At 42.6% G+C, this 26,448-nt stretch overlaps 1 protein-coding gene across 2 annotated transcripts in view; it reads left to right on the top strand.

The window, feature by feature from the left end:
• DGCR8 (DGCR8 microprocessor complex subunit) overlaps nucleotides 1–21,429 on the top strand; it is a 108,517-nt gene extending 87,088 nt beyond the window's left edge. For both annotated transcript variants that reach the window (XM_069215282.1, XM_069215281.1), the window contains 2 exons: nucleotides 8,766–8,879; nucleotides 17,118–21,429. In XM_069215282.1, the coding sequence (XP_069071383.1) occupies nucleotides 8,766–8,879; nucleotides 17,118–17,201 (198 nt within the window). In that variant the 3' untranslated portion in view covers nucleotides 17,202–21,429. The remainder of the gene's footprint in view (nucleotides 1–8,765; nucleotides 8,880–17,117) is intronic.
• Nucleotides 21,430–26,448: the final 5,019 nt, after the last annotated feature.

The following is a 26,448-nucleotide window of genomic DNA, read 5'->3' as shown; positions in this document are numbered from 1 at the left end:
CAGTAACCTGGTTACCGAATCACAAAACGGGTTTGAGACTCGCAATTAGGAAGGGGTGTTCCCTTCCTAATTGCGACTCGCAGTGCAATGCAGGATTGTTTTGTGAACGCGGGCGCAAACCAATCGCAGTTTGCACCCATTTCAAATGGGTGCTAACACTTTCACAAAAGGGAAGGGGTCCCTATGGGACCCCTTCCCCATTGTGAATGTCACTGTAAACATTTTTTCAGAGCAAGCTGCGGACCACTGCCTGCTCGGAAAAAATTAAACGAAAACGTTTAATTTTTCGTTTTTGTAATGCATCTCGTTTTCCTTTAAGGAAAACGGGCTGCATTACAAAAAAAACTGCTTTATTGAAAAGCAGTCACAGACATGGTGGTCTGCTGTCTCCAGCAGGCCACCATCCCTGTGAGGGCCGTCATTCGCAAGGGGGTCGCAAATTGCGACCCACCTCATGATTATTCATGAGGTGGGCATTTGCGAAGCCCTTGCGAATCACAGATGGTGCCAGGGACACCATCCTACATTCGGATTTGCGACTCGCTAATTGCGAGTCGCTCTGACTCGCAGTTTGCAGGTCGCAAATCTGAACCTACCTACATGTGGCCCCAAATTCTTAAAGAAAGTCAAAAGTGCACCCATGGTATATGTCGTACCCCTATAAAATATTTGTGAACTGTATTTTAGCATGGGTAAACACGATGTGTAGATTTGCTCATGTGAAAATCTATTGAGCATTTGCAAGTTCATTTTCCCTACAGCCACTTTCTTCTCAACCCTGGAAGAAATTCTAATTCTGCCATTGTCAGGAGTAAATGTCCAACCTTTCCTATTATGGGAAAATATTAGAGAGAAGCTGGTGAAAATCTTTAAAACATGCAGGTTAGTAGGTTTGCAGACTCAAAGGCATTCCAGCTCTGGAACTATTGCTTACTGCTCCCTCCAGCCCCAGTATGCAGATCTGCAGAAAGGTGGCAAAATAAGGAAATTGCTACAGTAGGGATTGAAACTGCACGTATTCAAGCCCTACTATGGTAGTAGCCCTGGCATAATCAGAGAGGCTATTATCAGAGCTCTTACATAATGAGGTTGCTGCCATAATTTGTCGCCACACTACATGGCACCAAAGGGACAAGTAAATTTGAGAAGCAACCTGTCCCCTGGACAAGTAGATATTTTAATAAATTCCACACCCCTGACTATTTTCTGTAAAGAAAAGGTTGTGATGAGAACACATTTCAGTTTCCTTCCTAAAGTTGTATCTAACTTTAAGGACAACCAGACAATTTTTCCTTCCAGATCACCTCTTCTCCAGCAGCAAGGGATTTACGTTCTTTGGACGTTAAGTGTTTTAAAATTTTCCCCTGACAAAAACCAGACAGATGGCATATTCACCACCTTTCTGTAAAATTATGGCCCAGTATTTACAGGTTTAGACCCCTCAAAGAGCCCATCTCTAGGTAGATTGTTTCCTGTATTTTTAGGTCGAGCTTAGCAGTGTGCAAGCACTGCTTTTCAACTTGTAATCTATTTGTGGGCTGATAATACAATATTTACTGCACTTGGCGGGAGGGGCTTGCCCCATAATGTTTTGCAAGCATTCTTTTTCAAAACATTTTGGCCCTTGACTCAGCCTGCGGTGATCCTAGGACAGTGGGACCAATGGAATTAGGTGACAGAAAGGACCAAAATCTGCGGCATGGTTCACCAATTAATGTGGCAAAAGTCCAGTTATGCATTTACAACGCCAATAGCTCCAACTCAAGTGCAAAACCTACTGCATTGCAAATGCTTGTTAAAGCAATGGCAAACGTTTGGTAGGCCCAGGGCCCATTCAACATGAGGTTGAACCCCACTATGGATTAAGGAACAATAGCATAGATGAAGTATGTAATGTGGCTACCTAAATGTCAATAGACATTGTTTCAACACAGGTTCGAGAGCAGATGCAGTAGTGGGTTTAGCTTTTCTGCAATCTATGTTTTTGTTAATGTAGTCCCTTTTTCTTCTGCTTTTGTGAGGGACGAGCTTGCTATTCGCTTACGTGCTTAGGACTAATGATGGTACCCTAAGAAAAAGCTACTTACCTGTAATCCCAGTTCCCTTCCTCTAAAATAGTCCTTAACGTCCTAGACAACCCTCCTTCCCTACCACGGGAAAGGACACAGGAATTAACTTCAGTTCTGCCATAATACTTAATCTCCGAACTGGCTCAACTGCCAGGTATTTGGCATTAACCATACATGCCAAAACTCCTTATTCAAGCGGGAGACTGCAGATTTCACGGCTAGTATCCTGCCTCGCGATTCCTGCATGCAGAAACCAGATCTCTGGGTTTTGTAAAACTTTTTTTAAAAAAAATAGTGTTGATGCCTGTCTTGCATTCTCCAGTCTCCCTCTCCAAGAATTACCTCTGAGATCCAAGGTTTATGCTTTGTCCTTAATTCTTGGACAGTGTAAGGAAATGCCTCCTTGGCATGGTTGCCCCCTGACTTTTTGCCTTTGCTGATGCTATGTTTACAATTGAAAGTGTGCTGAGGCCTGCTAACCAGGCCCCAGCACCAGTGTTCTTTCCCTAACCTGTACTTTTGTATCCACAATTGGCAGACCCTGGCATCCAGATAAGTCCCTTGTAACTGGTACTTCTAGTACCAAGGGCCCTGATGCCAAGGAAGGTCTCTAAGGGCTGCAGCATGTCTTATGCCACCCTGGAGACCTCTCACTCAGCACAGACACACTGCTTGCCAGCTTGTGTGTGCTAGTGAGGACAAAACGAGTAAGTCGACATGGCACTCCCCTCAGGGTGCCATGCCAGCCTCTCACTGCCTATGCAGTATAGGTAAGACACCCCTCTAGCAGGCCTTACAGCCCTAAGGCAGGGTGCACTATACCATAGGTGAGGGTACCAGTGCATGAGCATGGTACCCCTACAGTGTCTAAACAAAACCTTAGACATTGTAAGTGCAGGGTAGCCATAAGAGTATATGGTCTGGGAGTCTGTCAAACACGAACTCCACAGCACCATAATGGCTACACTGAAAACTGGGAAGTTTGGTATCAAACTTCTCAGCACAATAAATGCACACTGATGCCAGTGTACATTTTATTGTAAAATACACCACAGAGGGCACCTTAGAGGTGCCCCCTGAAACTTAACCGACTGTCTGTGTAGGCTGACTAGTTCCAGCAGCCTGCCACACCAGAGACATGTTGCTGGCCCCATGGGGAGAGTGCCTTTGTCACTCTGAGGCCAGTAACAAAGCCTGCACTGGGTGGAGATGCTAACACCTCCCCCAGGCAGGAGCTGTGACACCTGGCGGTGAGCCTCAAAGGCTCACCCCTTTGTCACAGCCCAGCAGGGCACTCCAGCTTAGTGGAGTTGCCTGCCCCCTCCGGCCACGGCCCCCACTTTTGGCGGCAAGGCTGGAGGGAACAAAGAAAGCAACAAGGAGGAGTCACTGGCCAGTCAGGACAGCCCCTAAGGTGTCCTGAGCTGAAGTGACTCTAACTTTTAGAAATCCTCCATCTTGCAGATGGAGGATTCCCCCAATAGGGTTAGGATTGTGACCCCCTCCCCTTGGGAGGAGGCACAAAGAGGGCTAGTAGCCATTGGCTACTAACCCCCCAGACCTAAACACGCCCTTAAATTTAGTATTTAAGGGCTACCCTGAACCCTAGAAAATTAGATTCCTGCAACTACAAGAAGGACTGCCTAGCTGAAAACCCCTGCAGAGGAAGACCAGAAGACGACAACTGCCTTGGCTCCAGAAACTCACCGGCCTGTCTCCTGCCTTCCAAAGATCCTGCTCCAGCGACGCCTTCCAAAGGGACCAGCGACCTCGACATCCTCTGAGGACTGCCCCTGCTTCGAAAAGACAAGAAACTCCCGAGGACAGCGGACCTGCTCCAAGAAAAGCTGCAACTTTGTTTCCAGCAACTTTAAAGGACCCTGCAAGCTCCCCGCAAGAAGTGAGACTTGCAACACTGCACCCGGCGACCCCGACTCGGCTGGTGGCGATCCAACACCTCAGGAGGGACCCCAGGACTACTCTGATACTGTGAGTACCAAAACCTGTCCCCCCTGAGCCCCCACAGCGCCGCCTGCAGAGGGAATCCCGAGGCTTCCCCTGACCGCGACTCTTTGAACCTAAAGTCCCGACGCCTGGGAGAGACCCTGCACCCGCAGCCCCCAGGACCTGAAGGACCGGACTTTCACTGGAGGAGTGACCCCCAGGAGTCCCTCTCCCTTGCCCAAGTGGAGGTTTCCCCGAGGAATCCCCCCCTTGCCTGCCTGCAGCGCTGAAGAGATCCCGAGATCTCTCATAGACTAACATTGCGAACCCGACGCCTGTTTCTACACTGCACCCGGCCGCCCCCGCGCCGCTGAGGGTGAAATTTCTGTGTGGACTTGTGTCCCCCCCGGTGCCCTACAAAACCCCCCTGGTCTGCCCTCCGAAGACGCGGGTACTTACCTGCAAGCAGACCGGAACCGGGGCACCCCCTTCTCTCCATTCTAGCCTATGCGTTTTGGGCACCACTTTGAACTCTGCACCTGACCGGCCCTGAGCTGCTGGTGTGGTGACTTTGGGGTTGCTCTGAACCCCCAACGGTGGGCTACCTTGGACCAAGAACTAAGCCCTGTAAGTGTCTTACTTACCTGGTTAACCTAACAAATACTTACCTCCCCTAGGAACTGTGAAAATTGCACTAAGTGTCCACTTTTAAAACAGCTATTTGTCAATAACTTGAAAAGTATACATGCAATTTTGATGATTTGAAGTTCCTAAAGTACTTACCTGCAATACCTTTCGAATGAGATATTACATGTAGAATTTGAACCTGTGGTTCTTAAAATAAACTAAGAAAAGATATTTTTCTATACAAAAACCTATTGGCTGGATTTGTCTCTGAGTGTGTGTACCTCATTTATTGTCTGTGTATGTACAACAAATGCTTAACACTACTCCTTGGGTAAGCCTATTGCTCGACCACACTACCACAAAATAGAGCATTAGTATTATCTCTTTTTGCCACTATCTTACCTCTAAGGGGAACCCTTGGACTCTGTGCATGCTATTCCTTACTTTGAAATAGCACATACAGAGCCAACTTCCTACAGACAGGGAAATATAGAGCATGTGACAGACCTTTACCTTGTTTTCTGCAGTTTAACATAGTGTAAACAAAAGCAGTTTAGAACTCTGTTTTTGTTTTTACTATGTTAATAAAATGCCAAAAATAAAATCCTGATGGTCACTTAACCTACCAGTTGACTTTATTCTAGCAGATTGCCTTTGCTTCAATAAGTCAGTGTGAAAAATACATTATTTGGACTTTCTATTTTTATTTTTTTCCTTTTTTTTCTCACACTTGCCTGCACTGAAATGTTGGCAGGTGTGCTTGAAAGGATACTGGTAGAATGCTATTCCATAATGATCAGTCACAATTTTCCTAGCCTTTCCCGTTTCACCCTGTTAAGGTTACACTTTTTTTTGTTTGTCCTTTTACAGTAGATGTATCGTGGATCTTAGTTACCTCCATTGTCTCTTGCCTTGATACATCCAAACCCCTCAGGTCACTTATCTTTACGAGGATTTTCACCCTCAGAATGTAAGTGATCTTTAGTAGAATCATCAAACCTGCTTCCCCCTCCTCTCTACCACTGCTCAAAAGGCACCCACCAACTACCTTTCTTCCCTTTGTACAGTCTTCATGTATCTTAGACCATCTACCCCTCCATTACTCATTGGAGGCTCAGATTGCATCCGTTTTTTGTAGATTTCCCGTCACGCCTTTAATATGAGGTAAAAGGTCAGCTTTTTCTCATCTGAACCAATCACCACAGCTCCCAGTTCGTCCACGTAAACACCAAAGAAAACAGTAAAACCTACCTTGATCTCGCACTTAAAGATCAATGGCAATGCTTTAACCACACTGCTCCAGAATCTGTCCAGGGCTTGGCAATTAAACATGTTTGTCTTCCTCTGCCACCTGGCCACATCTGCACATAAACTGGGCTACGTAAACAGGAGCAGCTTAAAGGGAGAACCTTGCCTAGTTCGTCTTTCAATATCCACTTGTTCTGTAACTCACCATTTGTCACTCTTTGCCGTAGGGAGCTATAAATCAGCTGAATCACCTAACAAAGTTGTTCCCAGCCCCAAGTGTGCTAAAACATCCTCCAGTTCATCTGTTCGTGCATTGGTGTCATCCAATGTTACCACTGCCAAGGGGGGCTGAGAAGGTCGTAGTTATATCTAGTCTCTGCTAATGTGTATGTTGGCTCGTTATATATCTCCCGGCATAAACCCCTTCTGGTCCTCATGCAAGGGCATAGCGAAGCCCCCACTATACCAGCTTAAGTAGGGGTGCTTGGGGCAGATTCAGTTTTTTTTACACCCCTTTGTATCTTTTATCTCTGGCTTGCAAGTCCGTGGAAGAGATTAGGGAAGACAAATTCTGAAAGAAATCAGTGGTACCATTGTGGGATGAGCCAGGGTCGGGAGTTCAAACCAGCTTGAAATGGTGACAGAATGGAAGAGAAATGTTTTGAATATAAAAGAAGAAAAAGGTGAGGCAACTACAATGAAATAACTTGAAGGAAGGAAAGAATAATAAAATTAAGGAAGGAAAGTTAAAAAGGGAAGCTTGATGGAATGTAGGCACTAAAGAATGGAAAGGAGAGGAAGACAAAGGGAAAAAATGGGAGGGAGAAGAAAAGAATGGAACCTGGAAATGGGGGTAGCAAGAATTAAAAGGAAGATACAAATAAAAATGGGAGGAGAGAAAGGAAAGCAGAAAATTGAATGAAATTATGAGAAGAAATGAGACGGGTGTGGAAGAAAAGAAAGAATTAGCAAATGGAAGGAATGCAAGAAGAAAGGGGATAGGAGAAAGGGTAAAGGAATGACAGAAGCATAGGAAGGAAGAAGATTACGACAATGGTACTAAGTAAAGGAAAGATGGAAAGTAGGAAGGAAAAATTAAACATGAATGTAAAGGACAAAGCTCAAAAGATAAATGAGAGGAGAATGTAAAGGGGGAAAAGAAAAAAAAAACAAGTATGACCAGGGAGAGAAAAAGTAGAAATTTAAAAAAAAGTCTGCGCTAGTTAATGTGCACAAACTTTGGCCACGTTTATTCCAAATCATGCTGTAAAATACATCATTCTGAAGCGTTTTCATCTTGGATAGGTGCCACTTGCTCCTAAATAGAAATGCAAAAATCTTATAGATTAAATTTAGAAGCAAAATTGGTCTAAGATTCACACTTGTCAGGGGGATTGAGTTGTAAAATCAAGCTAATTGTTTCTTTGCACCATTTGGCCGGTAATTCAACAGTCCCTCCCATAATCTCATTAAATTAGCCTTTCCAGATTGGATCTATTACATCGTTCAAAGTAATTTTATAACTCTACTGGTATCCCGTCCTGTGCTGGGGCCGTTGTTTCTTACTAGATTTTAATATTGTATTGATTCCCTCTTTTGTCTGTTAGTCTCTTCTGCTGTTCATGGCTTTATGCATTCACTGGTCATCCCTTTAGCCACTGCCTCATGCTTTACCCTTAGTTGGACTCCATAAGTTATCTGTTGTACTATCCTTTATTTCCCTCATGGGTTCCTAATTAAAGCTTTATTTTTCAGGTTCACAATTTCCCACACTTTTCACCATATTCAAAATGGCTAACTTTGCTGGCTTTTCAAAAAGACCATTCTACTGTGTGGGAAGTTAGCGAGAGAGGGCTCCGTTACGAGGACCACAGAATACTCTCTCCCTTATGAATCACTCTTACAGAAGGTATCCTACCCTCCTTTAGGCTGTCCTGTTGCTCCAATGAAAATATTAATAATTTTATTGTGGACCCTCGTGTAATGCTCCATCATAGGGTCGCACCCTGGTCCCTATAAACCCGGGTGGGGCTTGGCCATTTTCCTGGGAGTACTTTGGATAATGATCTAATCCTAATGTGGAGAGTACATATTTAAAAAATACCTTGTCACCCCAGTAGCTATTATTTGCATCCCACTGGTATGGTTAAAAATACAAAAAAAAAATTAAATCAGGTGGGTCAATTAAGGGAAGAGTACTATCTTGTACCCTAGAGTTAAGCTAGGTTTCAGCCCTTTATCAGGTCCCTCCTGGGGTCCCAGGCTTTCATCAGGACTGATTATGAATCCCCCACCCCCTTTTTTTTTTTTTTGTGTTATTTTCACAGTTTTGTAAAGGCTTTTGTCTTGTCGGTCATTGATTGTCACAAATATGGGACATAGACAAACATACTGGAAAATGTGATGCTGGCCTACTTGCCCGCATCACATTTTCCAGTAGGTAAAGAGACATGCCATTATGCCTTGCCTCAAAGGTGTCTCCAATCACCATGTATGGGTTGGTGGGACATGTCCATGTAGTCACACTCACTCCAAGGGCTGCATGTTGTGGAAAACCGTCACTGCCACCAGAAACGCTGGAGTTGAGCTAGGATTCCTTTACCAATAGTAATAAATAAGCCTGGCTGTCTCCTGTCATACATTTGCAGCTTCCATTTCTCTTGCATTCTTATTACTTGATTCATTTATATGTAGATATTGAAAGTGTATCACTAAATTCTGTTGAGTCTCTAAGAACTTTTTCATTTTTTTAAAAAACAAATGATGCATCAGTTGTTGACTGTCAAGTGAATTGTTGTGTCTATAAAGCACTTGAATATCCTGTCATACATGCTACAAAACCAAATAACCTATTTTTTTTTGCTCACTCTTCTTTAGTACATGTCAGATAGAAGTGTGATTGAACTACAGCAATTTGCCAAAAAGAACAGACCAAATCTACGATTACTTAACAAACTGCAGGAGGAAATGAGGAAACTTGCCCAAGAACGAGTGAGTATGGGAACCAGGAACATCTATAAAGGATCAACAATGTTACAAGCTAGCAAATACATTTTCAGTTCTAGTTAAGTGTTTAACATTTTTTGATGAATTCTTCTAACCACATATTCCCTGCCTCTTAGAACATCCCCAGATTGGGTCTGGGAGATTTTTCAACATAACCCCTACACACTGATATGTGGCGCTGTGCTGCTTTGCTACACCCCAGGAGTGACTGCTGATACTGGATATAGGCACCACTTAAACATGCTGCTGCCAGTTTCTTTCCGCGCCTTTGCCAGAGCTAGAGCCAACGATATCCTTGTCAGTTCATCAGGGTTTTTCCAAAGTTTTCAAGAGTGCATCATGTGTGCCCTTCTAAAACTACAGGGTTTAAGACTTGTAGGGACTGTCGCAAACAAATGTCTTTGACATATCTCCGAAACATGGAATCGTGGTCCAGAAGCTAGAGGTTCACATCCTGTGGGTTGTGTGCCCCGATAAGGCCAAAGAAGATCCATCACCACAAAACCACGCTGTTAGACACAGGTCATCTTCACTATCCAGGTCTTTAGGTAGGTTGAAAGTAAAGAAGAGGCACAAACCACGTCCCTGCCTCGCCACTTTTTCTTTAAGAAATCTTTAGGACATCAATGTGCCCCCTGGTCTTGCTCCTGATCCCCACTGAGGAGCTGATTCTGCAGTTGCTTTTGATGCACCCTGATTTTTGTGTCCGTTGTTGGCACCTCTGCAGATTGAGATGTTCAAGGTTGGCACCTTGCCAGCTGTCTCGCAGCCTTTGGGGCCTCATGCATCAGAGGAGGACTCTAGTTGGGTTAATGTGGGCAGGTCTGCCCTCTGCACCTTCTTGTGTCTCAAATCTGCTTTAGATTCGGCTCTGGCTTCAGTGCCGGCTCAATTCACCGCTGTCCATGTTAGTTCCTTCTGCCTTGTTGTCGCAAGACTACGTCATTTTTATCATCCTGTCTGACTTAACCAAATCTATCTCTACCTCTGCCAAAGCTGCGCTCTGGCAGTTACGACGTGCCCAGCCCAAATACAATTTTTATGTCCGACCCCGACCAGAGTCCCTCACCTCTCGACGAATGTGATGAGATGAGTTTGTCCCTCATACTAAAGATGACTACTTTTATATGAACTTTCAAAAGCCTAGTGGGCTGGACACCTCCCCTGACACATCGTTTAATCTCACCCGTCCCTTCCGCGAAGGAATTTACTTCATTCACCATGGTTTAGATGAGTGGCAGAGGTTTTTGTTAGGGTCCATTGAAGTGAAGACCAGCATCCTTATCAAGGTTCTATAGCCTGGACAGGGGTCCTTCGAACCATTACTTCACTTCAGTGTGGCCCTGACCAACACTTTCTTGGGCACTTGTTATAAAACCTGCCAAGTAAGTAGGTGGGACACTATTACAGATCTGCTCAGACTGACCCTGCTTTTTTGTTTGTGTACTCTGCTCGTGAGAGCCTGGTAGCACAGCCCTCCACCAGCAGAGTCAAACCCAGTTCTCACGTAGGGGATCTATTTTAATAGGCGGGACTATTCAGTGCTTATGACTATGTGCAGGGACCCAGAGCATGTCTTCAAAATATATTTTCTTAAGTGTAATGTTCGCCTTTCTTCGGGAAGGCCAACAGAGTCACTTAGAAGTGAAACATATTATGCAACCTAATGGAGTTGGCTTCAACTGCCCAATACTTCATCTTAGTTTCAAACAAGAGGCCAGGAGAATTATGTCATGATATTTTGGTAAAACAGCATGAATGCCTTTCACAAACCATTTGGTGATAGAGAGATGAAGTAAAGCAGGACATTGTAGCTCCAAATGCTCTCCGTATAAATTAGTAATTGACTGTGCCTTTAAGAACACAGAGACAACCAGTATCCCATCATGCTCAGCAGGTGGCAGTTGCTTTAGGTCTTCTTTCCAGCTGCTGCTGACAGGATCCTGGAGCATGGAGCTCAGCCTTTTTAAGCTTTTTGTCAAAAATATTTTCCAGTAGAATTTGGTGACGGTTTTCATCTCTCCCTGCCTTTGTCTGTTTTTTCTTGACAGTGAAGAAGTTTGAATTTTTTTTTTTTTTGTTAAATAAAATGCCTTCTTTATTTGACAAGTGTGGCCCACATGTGGGAGGAAAAAGGCCAAGACGGACCCTCATGAAGTCTGCATCATCTGCCTTCCAGCATCTTACATTCCTGACTACAAAAAAAGGAGGAGATTTTGCCTCCATGGGACTGAGGAGAGACTCATCAAGCACTGGCTGGAGGTAAGACCTCGGAGCGCGGGAAAGGTCAGACTTCCACCAGGGCTTTGCCATCAACCTCTGAAGGATGTAGGAGGTCTGAAAGGAGTGTTCCTTTGCAAAAATGCCAGGTATGGTTCCTACCTGCTCACTGTTGAGCTGGGTTGATGTCCAGAAAATGTCTGTCATTGTCGAGGCAAAACCAGTCGCCTTCGAGGGCCCATACACTGACATGCAGACTGGTCGACCTTGATGAGTGTCTTGTCAGGGAGGAGTGGATTGACGTCTGAGTCAACAGAGGTCGACATTGAGGAGCAGATCGACCGTCTGCTGCAATGCCTCAACATCGAACATGATTTAAATCTTAAACAACATCCCATCATAAATCTAGAAATTCTCCCTCTGTCTGCAAGATGATGATATTCTCCAACATTGTCTGACTCTCCACCCCCTGGTGTCTCCACAGTGGGTGACATTGCAACCCTCCAGGAGGTCCTGGTACGAGGGACGGCCAAACTTAATATACACATGTCTGTACCAGCAAGAAAATCTTTCAGACCGTATCAATGCGGTTTTTACCCTCTGAGGGTTCAAACCCTTCAGTGGTACTCTGGTATATTTCTGCAACCACACCAAAGAGCATACCAACAGCCACGAAAGCAGACAAGGAGATGATCTACCCAACAGCCTGCTCAAGGGTATAAGCAGGCAACAACATCCAAGCGGAGTCCTTCCTTCCCCCTCTTCCGTTACCCACTCCGGTAGGGGGAAGCATTTCTCCTTTTCACCACACAAGATGCCTGGGTTCTGAATAGTGTGTAACGTGTATTGTCTCAGGTTCACCAGCCTGCCACTATCCATACCTCTGAAACTGTCCATTTTCCTTTTCCATTGGTATGGTTGGAAGTCAACGTCATCTTACAGAAGCCATTCCTCAGAGACAACGGGTGAAAGACATTTACTCCAGGTACTTTCTGGTGAAAAAGAAAGACTAGAACAGATTCAGAGCTATGCTCGACCTTAAAGTAGCAAACAGGTGGTTTCGGCAAGAAAAGCTCTGTATGTTGGCATTACATCAAATCTATCCCCAATTACACCAGGAAAAATTGGCTTTGTTCCACCTTCAGGATGCAAACTTACACATTCCAGTCGCCACAAAGCATCAAATTCTTGAAGTTTGTTGTGGGACAGGGCCATTACCAGTACACAGAACTTCTATTCGGCTAAAAGTCAGCATCCAGAATATTCTCAAAGTGCATGGCAGTAGTGATAGCCCATCTCAGAAAGCACTGTATCTTTAGTCTACCCATACCTAGACAATTGGCTCATAAAGGAGTCAACTTCTCAAGAAGCCCAAAGTCCTTTCAGTCTCCTTCAAAGATTGGGGCTTCATGTCAACCACGACAATTCCACACCTACTCCAGTTCAGGCTTTACATTACCTGAGAGCCGCCATCGACACAATTTGGCAAAAGTGTCTTTCGGAAGAGGCGCTTACTGGTCCTTCAGAAGTGTCATTCTCTCATAAAGGTATCTCATTTGACAGTGAGGACAGTGTCCTTTCTTCTCTGTTCGAGGACATCCTGCATCTTCCTCAAGCCAAATGCCTCCAAGTGGAGGCAGTGTCCTCGTCTCGACAGGGGGCCTCCAAAAATGTCATTGGGACCTGCTAACGGACAACTATGAGGACAGGATCAAGCTGTTCCTTCATGCAAAACAGTACCTGAAATGGTGATGCTCTCCAGTCAATCTCCTGCAAGGGATGCCTTTTCACCAATAGTGGTGTATCACTACTAGGATGGGGAGCCCACAGAGACCATGTGCCCTGAATTTGGAGGTGATCCGAGAGAGAGGACCTGTCGCATCAATCTCAAGCTTTGTGCTGTTCATCTAGCGCTCCAAGCCTTTCGCCCATCAAGCTTGCTTTTTCAGATGGACAATACAATCACCATGTACTACCTTAACAAACGGGGGAAACAAGGTCCAGGCTCTTGTCACATGAGGCCCAGGTGATTTGGAAATGGATCTTAAACAGGAACCTGAAGATCACGGCAACTCTCCTCCCAGGTGTCCAAAATGCTCAAGCAGAAGCGCTCGGCATAGTTCTGGAAGAAAACCATGAATGACTTTTGCATAACGATATCCTACAAAGCATCTTCCAACTATATGGTACTCCAGCCATCGACTTGTTCAGCACCGCAGAAAACTAAAAAAAATGCTGCAGCTTCACCTCGAGGTACTACCAACTAGGGGCACTGGTAAATGCCCTATGGATGGACCTGATCTGGCAAATTTGTTTACACCTTTCCGCCAATTCCCCTGATTCGACAGTCCTCATCAAGCTGTCCTACTCAAGAGCCAAGGTGATCCTCCTAGCTCCAGAGTGGCCATATCAATGGTGGTTCACAGACCTGCCTCACCTGTGACAGCGTCCACATCTCAAGCTGACATGCAGAGACCAGTCCTGCTAACTAAATTTGGAGGCCAGATGGTTCGCCTCAATCTCTCCTCCTTGAATTTGGCTGCATCGCTACTGAGCTATTGCAGTATAGACATTTGAACCTGCCACAAATCTTCAAGAAGATCCTCAGAGGCAAAGCAGCCTTCCACCCACTGTGCATATTCCTTCAATTGGAAGAGATTTAGCATTTTGTGTTCCTCCAAGTATGTGGACCCTACAACTTGTCAAGGAAATGTCATTTTTCCATACCTACTACACTTGGCTAAATCTGGCTTTCAATTCTGTTCCATAAAGGTTCACCTGGCAGCTCTCACTGCCTCCGGAAGCCTCTTTATCAAAATCCCTGTGATGAAGAAAATGTATATAAAAATGTTATTTACTTTATTGTTTTTGGAATGGTTGAGTAAGGTTTTCCCTCCCATTAGGCTTCCTTTGCCTAAATGGCTAACTTCTCAATCCACTGTCTTCTGCACTGCTCTTACTAGGGGTGGCCTCGCTACTCTTGTCAGTGCTTATGACTATCAGTGGAGAGCCCCTACGAGAGAATGGACAGTTTCTTATCTGTAACACCAGTTCTCTCGTAGGTGAATCTCCATTAAAGTCATAAGCAACCCTTGCTCCTCTCCGGAGGATTGAAATGAGGTACACATATCCCATGCATACATTCTACCATCGCCTCCATGAACTGAAGCAACTGCCACCTGCTGAGCATAATGGGATACTGGTGGTCCCTGGGTTCTTAAAGGCACAGTCTCTATTTTTAGCTCGTGTAATGACAGACTATGGGGCTGCACTCTCCTGCTTTACTTCATCTCTCTACTCTATCAAAAAGGTTTGGCAAAGGCATTTATGCTGTTTTACCAAAACTTCGTTACGTTACATACATATATAATTCTCCTGGCTTTTTTTTTTTTTTTTTTTTTTTTATCTAGTATGAAGAATTGGCCTATTGTAGTCTACTCCTATAGGCTGCATAATATGTTTCTCTAAGTGACTGCAGGCCTTCCTGTAGAACAGCGGACATTACACTTAATAAAATATATATATAAATGCTGCAGGGTCCCCACAAGTGGGTGGTACTAGTCAGTGCTTATGATTTCAGTGGAGATTCCCCTACGGAGTTACAGGTTAAAAAAAAAAAAAAAGTTATTTCTTTCCAGATTACCCTCGCCCCCTGTCCCCCCTCCCCCCCCCCCCCCGGTGGAGGAAAGAGAATTGAGCTGTTCTCTTCCATTAACCTCACCCTTTGTTCTGTCAGTACAAGCTGCTTCCTAGGCAGGTATTCACTTACCTTATGGGACTCAGTTGATGAAATTCTGCCAGCGGTCATGGGCGAATCACTTGCTGATTTGGTGCAATCCATTCTAGAGGAATTCTGTGCTAATTTGGCTTCACTTTAGGCAACAACCAGGTATTTGGGGGAGAGCCCCAACAGCACCAAAAGATGGAGTGAGCCATAGGGTACATGACGCAGGTCTTTGCTTCCACATACCTCATTGACCTACACCCACAGTCTGGGATTTGAAGAACGAGCGAGTGTGTGGAGCACTGAGGGCCACAATTATGGATTTTTGGAATGTACCTCAATGCCTCCAAAACTGGAAGGAGGTGCTGAGGGCCCGATGAGGGTCCAGATTTGTCTAGACAGCCCACTCTTGTATCCCAGCACGCTAGGCAAGAATCGTAGTTTTCTGGTAGTGCACCAATGAGATCAAAAGAGGAGTGAGACGATGTCCAGCGCAGGTCCAGGTCTCTCTACATGTCTGGAATTCTAGCCTCAGGAAGTAAAGCAATACACTTCCTGTGTCTGGTAAAGTTGCCCATGCTACATCCAAGGGGCTTCCAAAGGGATCTTGTCATGCTGCTTACATTTAGGGCCCCCAGTGTTCAATTTTATTGATTCTCCCCCCCCCCCCCCCCAATAAATATAGACAGAAAAACGATCTTCTTGTCTTTATTTATTTTTGTATATGAATAAACATGGAAAATAGGATTTAGTTTGGATGATCCTCACTAGTGTCAATCATGAGTGCTAGGTCAATAGCTGTGCAGGCTGACAAGTAGGCAAGTTAAAAAAAAAAAAAAAAATACAAATATTTCTTAATAAAGCTTATATAACAGCAGCAGTACCGCTGTTTAAGCTGTTGTACAATCCATAATGTTATAAGTGGCTAAAACCCATTAGACACTGAAATGTGTAAACATTTGTTGGTTAAATAAATATGGAATGTACCCACCGGAGCTTCACTTTTTTTTTTTTTTTGTTTCACAAATACGCTTGGAAATGTCAAATATTTTCCACTCAACCAGAAACCCTACTTAGAGTTAATAATGTGAGCCACAGTTGAGGATAAGCATCACCAAGCAGCCACTCCAGCATCCGCGGTATCTCATTTCCAATGTTGGCACTAATTGCTGCCTTCTGATTCTTTTCCCTTTCAAAAGTACCAAGTATATCACTACTGTCGTATACAAATTATGCTATTTCTACCACAGGCTTGCATGCCAGATTCGATGCCATCTCTGAAAGCATTGTCTGTATTTTTTTAATCTAGCATGGCCCACTGCTTACTTTCCAAACTCTGCATGTCTCATCCCTCTGAGCACAACCTGTTTTTAGTCACATACATGTTTGCCTTAATCTCTATGAATATATCTCTGAAAAAAATGCCCACAACTTGCATCAAAGATCAGAACCTCTCCTTCTTACAAAGATGATATCCCTGCAACCTAACAATACCTTACGTCACTCAAGCTTGTCTGCAAACACCCACCCTTCATCTGCACGATGGGCGACACCACTAATGATCCTGCTTAATGCCTAGTATTGTAATCTATCACAAAGAATCTGGAATAAATGCATGGAATGGTTTGCTGAGGTTCCAGAGCTAATCCAAATAACTAACAACAAGTAATATTGAATTAATCACAAACTTCGGGTTCCGGAGCAGTGCGCTGTCCAGCGTAAAGCACTCCAATGCCTCATCGGGGTAGTGAGCCCTATAATAAAATGCACTTAGTCACTCAGTTCAGACTGCCCAAAACGCATAGTGCGCAGGCTTTGCTCACTCAACACTCCATATACTCACTCGCTGTGCGAAAAACAATCCAAGATGGAGTCATGGAACTCTGTGACCAAGCACATTTCGAGCCAAGAGAGGTGTTGCAGCGCCTCGTGACCTGAAAGACTACTTCAAAGAAAAACAGCTTGCAAATGGCCAAGCTCAACACTAGAAGGCAGGAGTTTGTAGAACTTGTGAATCTACACCACTACACGCTACAAACAGATGCTTACAATATGAGTAACATTCCTTAAGTATTTTGGGGACATGGAGAGGGTTCTTTTCAGATTTTCCCAGCATTTTTGTTAACAAAAGACTTGAGGTCATAACTGTTTGTGAACTTCCAATTTGCTGTACAATACAGGCGCACGTTGGTGCCCTGGATTAACTTGCAGAATTGCAAGAAGTAGGAGTCCACATTGTGTGTAAACCTGGTCGTTTAACAAATATCTTTTTGTTTTAGGCGGAGACTTTGAGGAGACCCAAGATGACAGTTGTGCAGTCAGCCCAGCCAGAAAACGAGCCGCTCTGCACACTTGATGTGTAACCTGGAAAGTGCTGGCGAGCCGGACACTGCTGCAGAGAACAAAACTGCTAAACAGTGTGGACTGCTTCGCACAGGCATTGTTTGTATGGCATATGGTCAATATTACTGCAAGTGTAAACTGTCCTTGGTAAGGGGCATGCTTTGCCAAGTGACTTATCAGATGTCGGCAGGGCCACTTGAGAAGGTTGATTTAAACGAGCATCTTCTCTAAATGCACCGGTGTGCCAGAATGAATAGCTTCTCGTCTTTGCTGGATTTATTGGCTGCATTTCGGCACACAGCAGTGTATGCACTGAAGGAAATGCCAGATTACTGCTGTTGGCAATACTGATGTTGCCTTAATGTTTGTTGGTGAGCCAGCAGTGCTGGGACTTTTTATTGGTGCAGGTTAATATTTCCTGTGCTCTGAATATGCATTAAATATCTTTTTACCTGAAGCATCATGGACATCACACAGCAGTGTGAGAAAAGCCTCAACTTTATCAGTTGTCACATAGTCCTCTCTCTGGAACTCTGCCTCACTCGAGTCACTTTCATGAGGTGTAATTCAGTAATGGATTTCAGGAGACAAGCAGCATAAGGGAAGAAAACTGTCTCACTTTCAGCCTTTTGCAAACATTGGAGTTACTACAGAGCGTTTGTCTTGTGTAGTGTTACAGTTCAGCATACAAAACCAACTCCAACTCCTTTTGCTATTCCATCTTCATTTCACAGATTACCCTGAATGTCGCTTGGTATTCTTTGTATTCAAGAGTAAGGAATATTAATTGTTACTAAGAGATTATGCTGCGACGTCTGTTTCGGTAGAACATACTGTTACTAGTCCTGCAGTATTTTCAATTTTTTCACTGTGCAAGATAATGTATTGCTTTCTCAATCCTAAAATGCATTTTTCTTCTGTAGTGATCATGTTGTGGTCGTTCTGTTTGATAAATTAGCAGTTTCAGTAAGTTGTACTTACCGCATACCTCATGCCTTATCTCTCCCAAAGTCCTGCGTTGTTCAGAGTATTTAAGCCAGCTCTTACTGTTGTCACTTTAGTGATCCTTGCATCTTACACAAATAACCAACCTTCCCTGAGCTTCAGATTGTGTGCTTGATAGAGGGTGGAGTTTGCTGATTCTCTTATTTCTCATTAATTAAAATATCCCACTTTGGGTGGAACTTTTTTTTTTTTTTGTTTAAATCCTTCATTACCACTGTAGATTGGTTCCCTTTCACCTTGATTGTAAAGATTCCTTTTAGGAACACAGCATCTGTGTCTTTCACAGCAACAGTATTTCATCCGCTGAAACCTTGAAGCACTTGCAGTGTGGTCGGTACCAGACTGCAGTTCATGTTGCTGGTGTAGCACGACTTGGATCTCTTTCCATATTAGTTTCAATGTGGAGATGTTCCCAGAATAAGAGTCACTCTGAGATGTACTGTGTGGTGGCAGTGGGCATCAATTACACTAACCTACATCACTGTGACCAGTGGTTCTTGCTAGTAGAGCAGCTGTACATGTTTTTGTATTTTTAGGAAAGGGCATTAATACTTCTGCTGCACTTTAACTAGTCACTATACCTGCACCAGGCATTCTTAAACACTGCAGTAAATAGTTGGGCTTCATTTCTGGAAAGGAAATTACTAGTTCGCCTCAACCATGTTGCACTTTGGGATATACTCCATTTAAGATTCCAAACCTGTTCGAAAAGTGAAATGAACTACATATATATTGTCTTGATTACTTGCTGCACTTAATTTCTCGGCGGATGTTTTTAAATCCATTCAGGGTTGTAGCGGATCTCGGATCCCACCAAACTTTTTTTTGTGCTAAACGGTGCAATACATTACAGTCTCTAGAAATAAAAGTAACTTTAGGAGGCTTTCAAAAGCACCGGATTCATTATCCCCTAGTGGGATGGGGCCGTTGATTTTAGATTTTTGTTGTTGTTAAATCTACTCTGTTTGAGAGGTTAACCTCTAACAGATTAAACTGAGCAATGCCCTATGATCTTAAGGTCCAATTTGCTGATCAGTAAAACGGATCTACTCAAAACATGGTGTTAGTAGTGTGCTTTATCCTGAGTTCATCCATGTGGCCTCATTTTGGACATAACATTCTTTCCATTGAAATAGTTTTATTTTCTGAAATCTGAACACTCGCCTTTTGATATGATTGGATAATAAAATGTACTTCACAGGGAGATAGACTGTTTTGATTGTGCTAATTAGCTGACTTTCTTGTTTCATTGCCCACTTCTGTAGCTTATACTGATATTCATTAGCCTTATTAACCAATCACTGCATTAGATACAAGTCAGTTTATGCCTATGAGAGACAACTTTCTTTGAAGCACTGAAAGGTGCTGTGCTGCTTTGAGGGGATGATCGTACTCCTAGAGACCCTCAGACTGAACAACTTGGTGCATCTTTACCTTTCGATTTGCTAAGCCTGTCCCTTTCTCGCACAGAATGTTTAGACTTTTAGTGCCTAAGAATGTTCAAACTAGGCTTTCTGCTTGGGTGTGCAGTGTTAGTGGATTACATGTACTGGCATAGTATACTCAATCAGAAACCTGGTTTTAGTGCTTGCTGTTTCTCACTACAAGGTTGAGCTATAGGTGCTGTTTTTCTTTCTCCCCTGAATATATTAATTTTCATCCTGTATTGAAACTTGCAATTCGGGGTAGTAGCATCTGGATCCAAATTGTCTATATGGTTATTTTGTACTTTGCAAGTCGTCTTTGCGATCAAATGAAGTATCAACTTTTTTATTCTTTCAAATAACTATTTTAGAGGCTTTCTTTGCGAGTTCACAGCCTGGTAATTTTGACAGAGGTTCATGCATGGCTTGCTGTCTTAGTGTTTTAAACTGCATTTATTGGTAGACATAGTAATATACCGGCATAAAAATATTTGATTTGCTGAGTTCCATACTGTGTATTGGGAGTGCGGAATATGAACACATTTTGTATGTCATGGAAATATTTTGAGTAGGAGATCCATTTCGTGCTGTATTGTCTTACCTCACAACCTGCAGCTCCTGGGATTACGTTCACACCCTTAGACCAAAGCTTGATTATTGAATGGAACTTATTCTGAAAATAATGGCGTTTAATTTGCTGCAGCTTCCGTAATTGGAGGGGAGTTCAGATGTTAATCCATGGAATGCATTAACTGCTGGCACAAACTGCTGTTTATTGTTAATCTGTAAAGTGCTGTGTCTTCGTGTTTACTCTTTTAAGTACACTTCTTTAGCAAGAGAGGAGAGTCTTCTGTTGTGATCAGATGGTGTATGCTTTGGCTTTAACAGACTGATTTTTATTGCTTTCTGCCCATCTGTGTGGGTGTTGTGTGCTGTTGGGTGAAAACGTCCCAAGCTTAGATATGTGTTGAGAACATGCAGAGACAATTTGGAGTAAAAGGGACAGTGTAAGCCTTTTTATCAGCAATTGTTTGCCAACACTCATTTTCCTGTTTCGGCAACAACAACAAAATCGAATCGGTCTCTTAACCGGATTTCCACAACGTAAAGGCATCTAAGACTAGAACATAGCTCTTCAAGTTCACTTCTTGTTGCTAATAATTGTGTTTTGGCAGCTGTGTCATTGTTTACTCTGCTGGTACTGAAGAACTTAGCCTGTTTCAAAGTCTGCTAGTTAGTTAGCCTTGTTCGTTTTTAAAGAATAGCATATATTTATTGAAAAACTGTATGATAAAGGTGAGTTCTTAAAATTTCTTTTGAGCCTGATGATTTTATTGCCTAGCTATCATATGTTGAGGCCTCATCCACCAGAGACGCACATTACCTATGAAGTGTACATTCCACCTACAACGTTTGCTGTACATACAAACGACCTTTTGCTGCATGTTGGTTCGCACAGGATGTTAGTTGAAGTGTTTAGCTGCAAAACTAATTTGCAGCATTGACTTAACAAAACTGAATTCTACAATTTTTAAACTTCAAAGGCCATAAACCTGCTTCCTGAAGTGATGTGATGTATCTGAAAGAAGTGAGTAATTGGCTAATACACCCAAGTAGATCTTGAGGTTTGTGTATGAATTGTGTTACATGCACTTTGTTGGCTGTGTGGCATTAGTACAAATGTAAAATCTATTTTACAGGTCTTTGCTTGAGATCTTCTGCACTGCCATACAGGCAAATGTGTTTGGTCTGGGTACAGCTACATGTGAACTTTGTTTTACAAAGACATTTGTTTTAAGCAATAAAGTTTGATATTTCACTTTGTGATTTCTCTTTAATTGTGAAACTATGAGGTAATGTTCTGTGGACTACCTAAAACATGTCGAACGATAGAGGACATCAGTGATTACCGCTTGGTAGCTGTCTGTGAATAGAAGCTGCAAAAGAACTCTTGTCGAAATTCACGCTTCACTCCCTTTGTTATGCCCACCCTCCTCCGTAATTGGTTGGGAATTTCCTTCACTGACTGGTAAGATCAGAAGAAACTCTTTAAAGAATGTATTGTAACCTTAAACTAATTTGGAGTCCTTGATGCATAAGCAGCCGTCTGCATGCAAGTTCCATTTCGTTCTTCTAATTCACCCACCTGCCATACCCATTTTATTTCTGCCTGACAAATTGTCAGGATCGGCTTCTCTGGTGCTACTGCTTGTTGGGTGGTACAGTTTCCTTCCATTGTTTATCATTCGTAGAAAAGACACATTTTAATTAACTTTTTTAATGTGATTGGCCCATTAAAGAACATATTTTCCTTTGCCATTTCTGCCGTTCGTTATGAAAAAAGCAGTGGTTCTCGGTGAGGTTATATAAATCTGTTTTATTCAGGTAAAACAAACGTCTCATCCATGTCCGCAGCAGGGACCATCTGGCACCAACATTCCAGAACTCTATTATACATTCTAAGTTCTCTACAGACTATTAAAATACATTGTCATGGCTACAACTAGAGGCAGATACCAAACATACATCCTACTACACACCTTTCCCCCAACATACTTAAACAAAATTTAACAAAAAAACATTTTAAACAAACTCCTTCAAAAATTTAGGATGTAATTTTGTGCGCTCACTTCTCCGTAAGGTAAGAGGAACATGTTTAACCTCCCGATTATAATCAAGACTTTTGGAGACACCAGGAACAGCGATTCTGTTTAAATTCCAAATGCAATTATCACCCTATTTAACAGCACTGTGAAATAATTTAATCTCTTCAAGAGGTGAAGAATATTTAGAAGACACCCCCTTTTGAGGAAAACACACTCACCATGTCTTCTACTTTTAACTTAGTTGATGAAGGCAGTATGTCTCAAGTCAAAATGTAACTTGCGTTGCTCTATCTCATCTTGAACCACTTCCCAGTCATCAGAGACTGCACCCTCACCTACTTCAATATAATTCATCCATGTGGGACACATCATTGTGATAGGTTTATGACCCCGAAATAATTCAAACCGCATTTTTTTTGTGACTGAATGAGGGGTGAGATGGTATAAATACACTCTTTCAAACCCTGTTTTGATATTTAGCAATTTGTATGGCCTCCTTTAGCACGCAGTTAAACCTCTCTACTGTGTCATTTGTCTCTGGGTGATAGAGAGAACATTTTTTATGTACAATGCCATGCTCCGATAAAAACTCCTCCATCTCTTTGGAGACCAATTGCACACCATTATCAGTTAAAATACACTCCGGTAAGCCTTCCCTGTTGAACAAACATTCAATGGCTTTGTGTTTCTATATTTTGAGTAATATACATTTCTGGCCACCTTGAGTACATGTCTATCAAGACTAAAACATAATACTGTCCAGTCTTGCTGGTCAGTGGCCCTAATATATCGAAGGCCACTTCCTGCCAAACCCTTACAGGTTTCTGTCTAACAAGCACGGGTTGAATTCTGGTCTTACACTCTTTATCACTGGAAATACAGTCCCACACAGCCCGTTCAACTTGTACCTCAATACCAGGCCACCAGAAGTACAGCCTGATTCTTTCTTTTGAAATCCCCTGGTGTCCATGTTGGATAACCTCTTCCCCGATTTGACCAGAAGGCACAAGTCTTGTGCCCCTCCAAAGAAAACCTCCTTTGACAAAAAGCTCATTACGAACCTCCCAATATTTCCGGACTTCATTACTGTTATAAAGTCGAACGCAGATTGATTCGCAAGTCAGACTTTATTATCATCTCCAATACTTCAATTCTCTTCCATCACATCGTTCCGTCCTGGCACCTCAACCGCCCGCTCCTCATCTCTCCACCCAACATTCCGAACCCTCTAACATTGGACTAAAAAGGGGGGGGAAAACAACGGAAACTACCATTCCTATTGCATTGTAAATTCCAACATATTACCTTATTCAGATGATGTTACCTAACTTAATTTATGATAATTGTACTAATTAAATATAATAAAATGTTTTTATGTTACTTCTACAATATAAGTAATTATACCAACTATATTACAACACATCTTCCCCTTTTAACATTTAAATGATTTTACATCTTATTATCGCTTATCAGGAATGTAAGCCTTATTAAAACTTCATAAAAAAAACCATACATTTTTTTGTATACAGGATCATTCAGTGGTAATGTCATAGTCCTTGTGCCATATTGGAGGGTTGACTCGTCGATGACTCAACTCCCTTTGTAATTTGCCTTGTTTTTCCGGACTGGATCCTTCCTCCACATTTTCCTTTTCTTTTCCATTTATAGTCGACATTTTAACAAGCCTGTCCATGCTCCAACATTGACCATTTTCCAATACTACCACATTCTTCTTTACCTTGTTGATACGGAAAGGACCCATGAACTTGGTGCCTTTCATGCCTGCCTGTACTCCACTCCTTGGTTTCTTTACATATACTTGATCACCGATATTCCAATCCTGTTCTCTTGCACCCTGTATAGTATCATACCTACTTTTGTACTTGTCCTGATGTTTAGAGATTCTTACATTACTAAGATGGTTGGAATATACACATTTGTCCCCTCCTCCTAACCAAACAGGAAAAAGTTTTGTACACGGTTTTCTGCCTCTCAATGCCACAAATGGTGATACATTAGTGATGGAATTAGGGGTGGTGTGGTACGCCCATAACATATCTCTGACTGCACATTCCACATTCAAGTGATTTACACTGGCCAGCTGAATACAGTCTTTAATCATACAATTTGTTCTTTCTGCTAGACCATTAGCTCTAGGACAATAAAGAGCTGTAGTAAGGTGTTTCACTCCTATAGAGTTAAGGAAGTTCTTCATCACTGAGGAGGTCAACTGAACCCCATTATCCGTGATGAGAGTTTCTGGAATACCCTCCGCAGCAAACGCATCCTTGAGAAAATTGATAACTGCCTCAGTAGTTATCTGATTGACCAATTTAGTAGAGATCCAATGTGATTGATAATCAATCAGAACTAATCCAAATCTCTTAGTCACACCAGGGATATTGATAGGACCAATTATATCAAAAGCTACCTTCACCCAAGGTTTATCTGGTACCTTAACAGGAGATATAGGGACCTTGTGAACAATTTTACTTTTGTCGCTGAGTGCGCATATAGAACAAGTTTTGACTTCCTGCTCAACCATAGTATCCATATTGGGGAACCAAAACCTTTCTCTTAACCTAGCTTTGGTAAGGCTTCTGCCTAAGTGACCCTCATGTGATAACGTAATAATCTTGTGCCTCAGACTTTGCGGTGGTATGATCTTGTCATTTCTGAACACAAGCTTATTATTCTCGTTGATTTCATACCTCACCTCCCAATAATTGCTGATGATATCTTCTATGTCTTTCTTCGATGATGGCCAGCCCTCCTTTGCTTTGGCCCTAAGCAAGGATAATGATTCATCTTGTTCAGAGGCGGATACCCATTCCTCCTTACTGATTGAAGGAATGTTGATCAACATAATAGGGTGTTCGTCAATTTCAAAATCCTCTTTAATATCTAAAGGGACTCTGGATAAGAAATCAGCAGCTGTATTTTTGTTGCCAGGAAGGTATTCAACTTTAAAATTAAAAATTTCTAAAGCCAAAATCCACCTAGCGATTCTAGGTGTGCTGTTGGGAAATCCCTTTGACGAGAAAACATAAACCAAGGGTTTGTGATCCGTTCTCACGTCAAATTGAATGCCCCATAAGAAAAATTTAAAATGCTTGATGGCCCAGTAACATGCTAGCGCCTCCCTCTCAATAACCGAATAGTTGGATTCCGCCTTACTCAAAGCTCTAGAAGCAAATGCTATAATTCTTTCGTTCCCTTCCACTATCTGAGACAATGTTGCGCCTAAACCCAACTTGCTGGCATCAGTGGTGAGAATTGTTTTTCTTTTATGATCAAAATTGCATAGACTTGGAGCATTAGCTATAGCTAATTTAATCTCATTGAAAGCATTCTCATGATGTTCAGCCCAATTATATAGCACGTGACTTTTAAGTAATTCTCTGAGGCCAAACGATAAAGAAGAAACATTTCTAACGTACTTTGCCATGAATTCTGCTAGACCAAGGAAAGATCTCAACTCATCCTTATTTTTGGGAGCCTCTGCTTTTCTTATCGCATCCACCAGTGAGGTTTTGGGCTTAAACCCATCTTTAGAAATGATGTGCCCTAAATATTCCACTGAATTTACACCAATACGACACTTGTCTTTCTTTAAGGTGAGCCCTGCTGTTCTCAATTTATTCAATACAATCATAAGATATTTATTATGTTCATCCTCATTGGCTCCATAGATCAGGATATCATCCTGAAAACAGAGAGTATTCTTTGTGTCACCTAAGATATGGTGCATGATTTTTTGGAATACAGCTGAGGCTGAAGCTAGCCCAAAAGGCATCCTATTAAACATAAATGAGCCCAATGGAGTAGTAAAAGCGGTAAGCAGTTTGGACTCAGGATGCAATTGTACTTGGTGGTACGCACTTGAAAGATCGAGTACCGAGAAGTAACCAGCTTCACCCATTGTACTTAATAACTCGTTAATTCTAGGAAGAGGATGCCTTTCAACCCAGATGTTTCTGTTTAGGTCTCTAAGGTCAACACAGATTCTAATATCATTGCTACTGTTTTTCCTAGCTACGACTATGGGGGCCAACCACTCTGAACATTCAATAGGTTGTATAATTCCGAACGACTCCAATCTTTCAAGCTCTTTTTTGACTGCACCTTCCAATAGGTGGGGAATGGGTCTGGTTTTGTGTATTATAGGTTTGGAATTAGGCTTCAATTTAATTTTATGTTGGAAATTTTCAAGCAAACCAAGCTTTTCACAA

This window comes from Pleurodeles waltl, chromosome 11, assembly GCF_031143425.1.
Source record: "Pleurodeles waltl isolate 20211129_DDA chromosome 11, aPleWal1.hap1.20221129, whole genome shotgun sequence".
NCBI lineage: Eukaryota > Metazoa > Chordata > Amphibia > Caudata > Salamandridae > Pleurodeles > Pleurodeles waltl.
The sequence above is the reverse complement of the archived record's forward strand: the minus strand, read 5'-3'. Positions and strand labels throughout refer to the sequence as shown.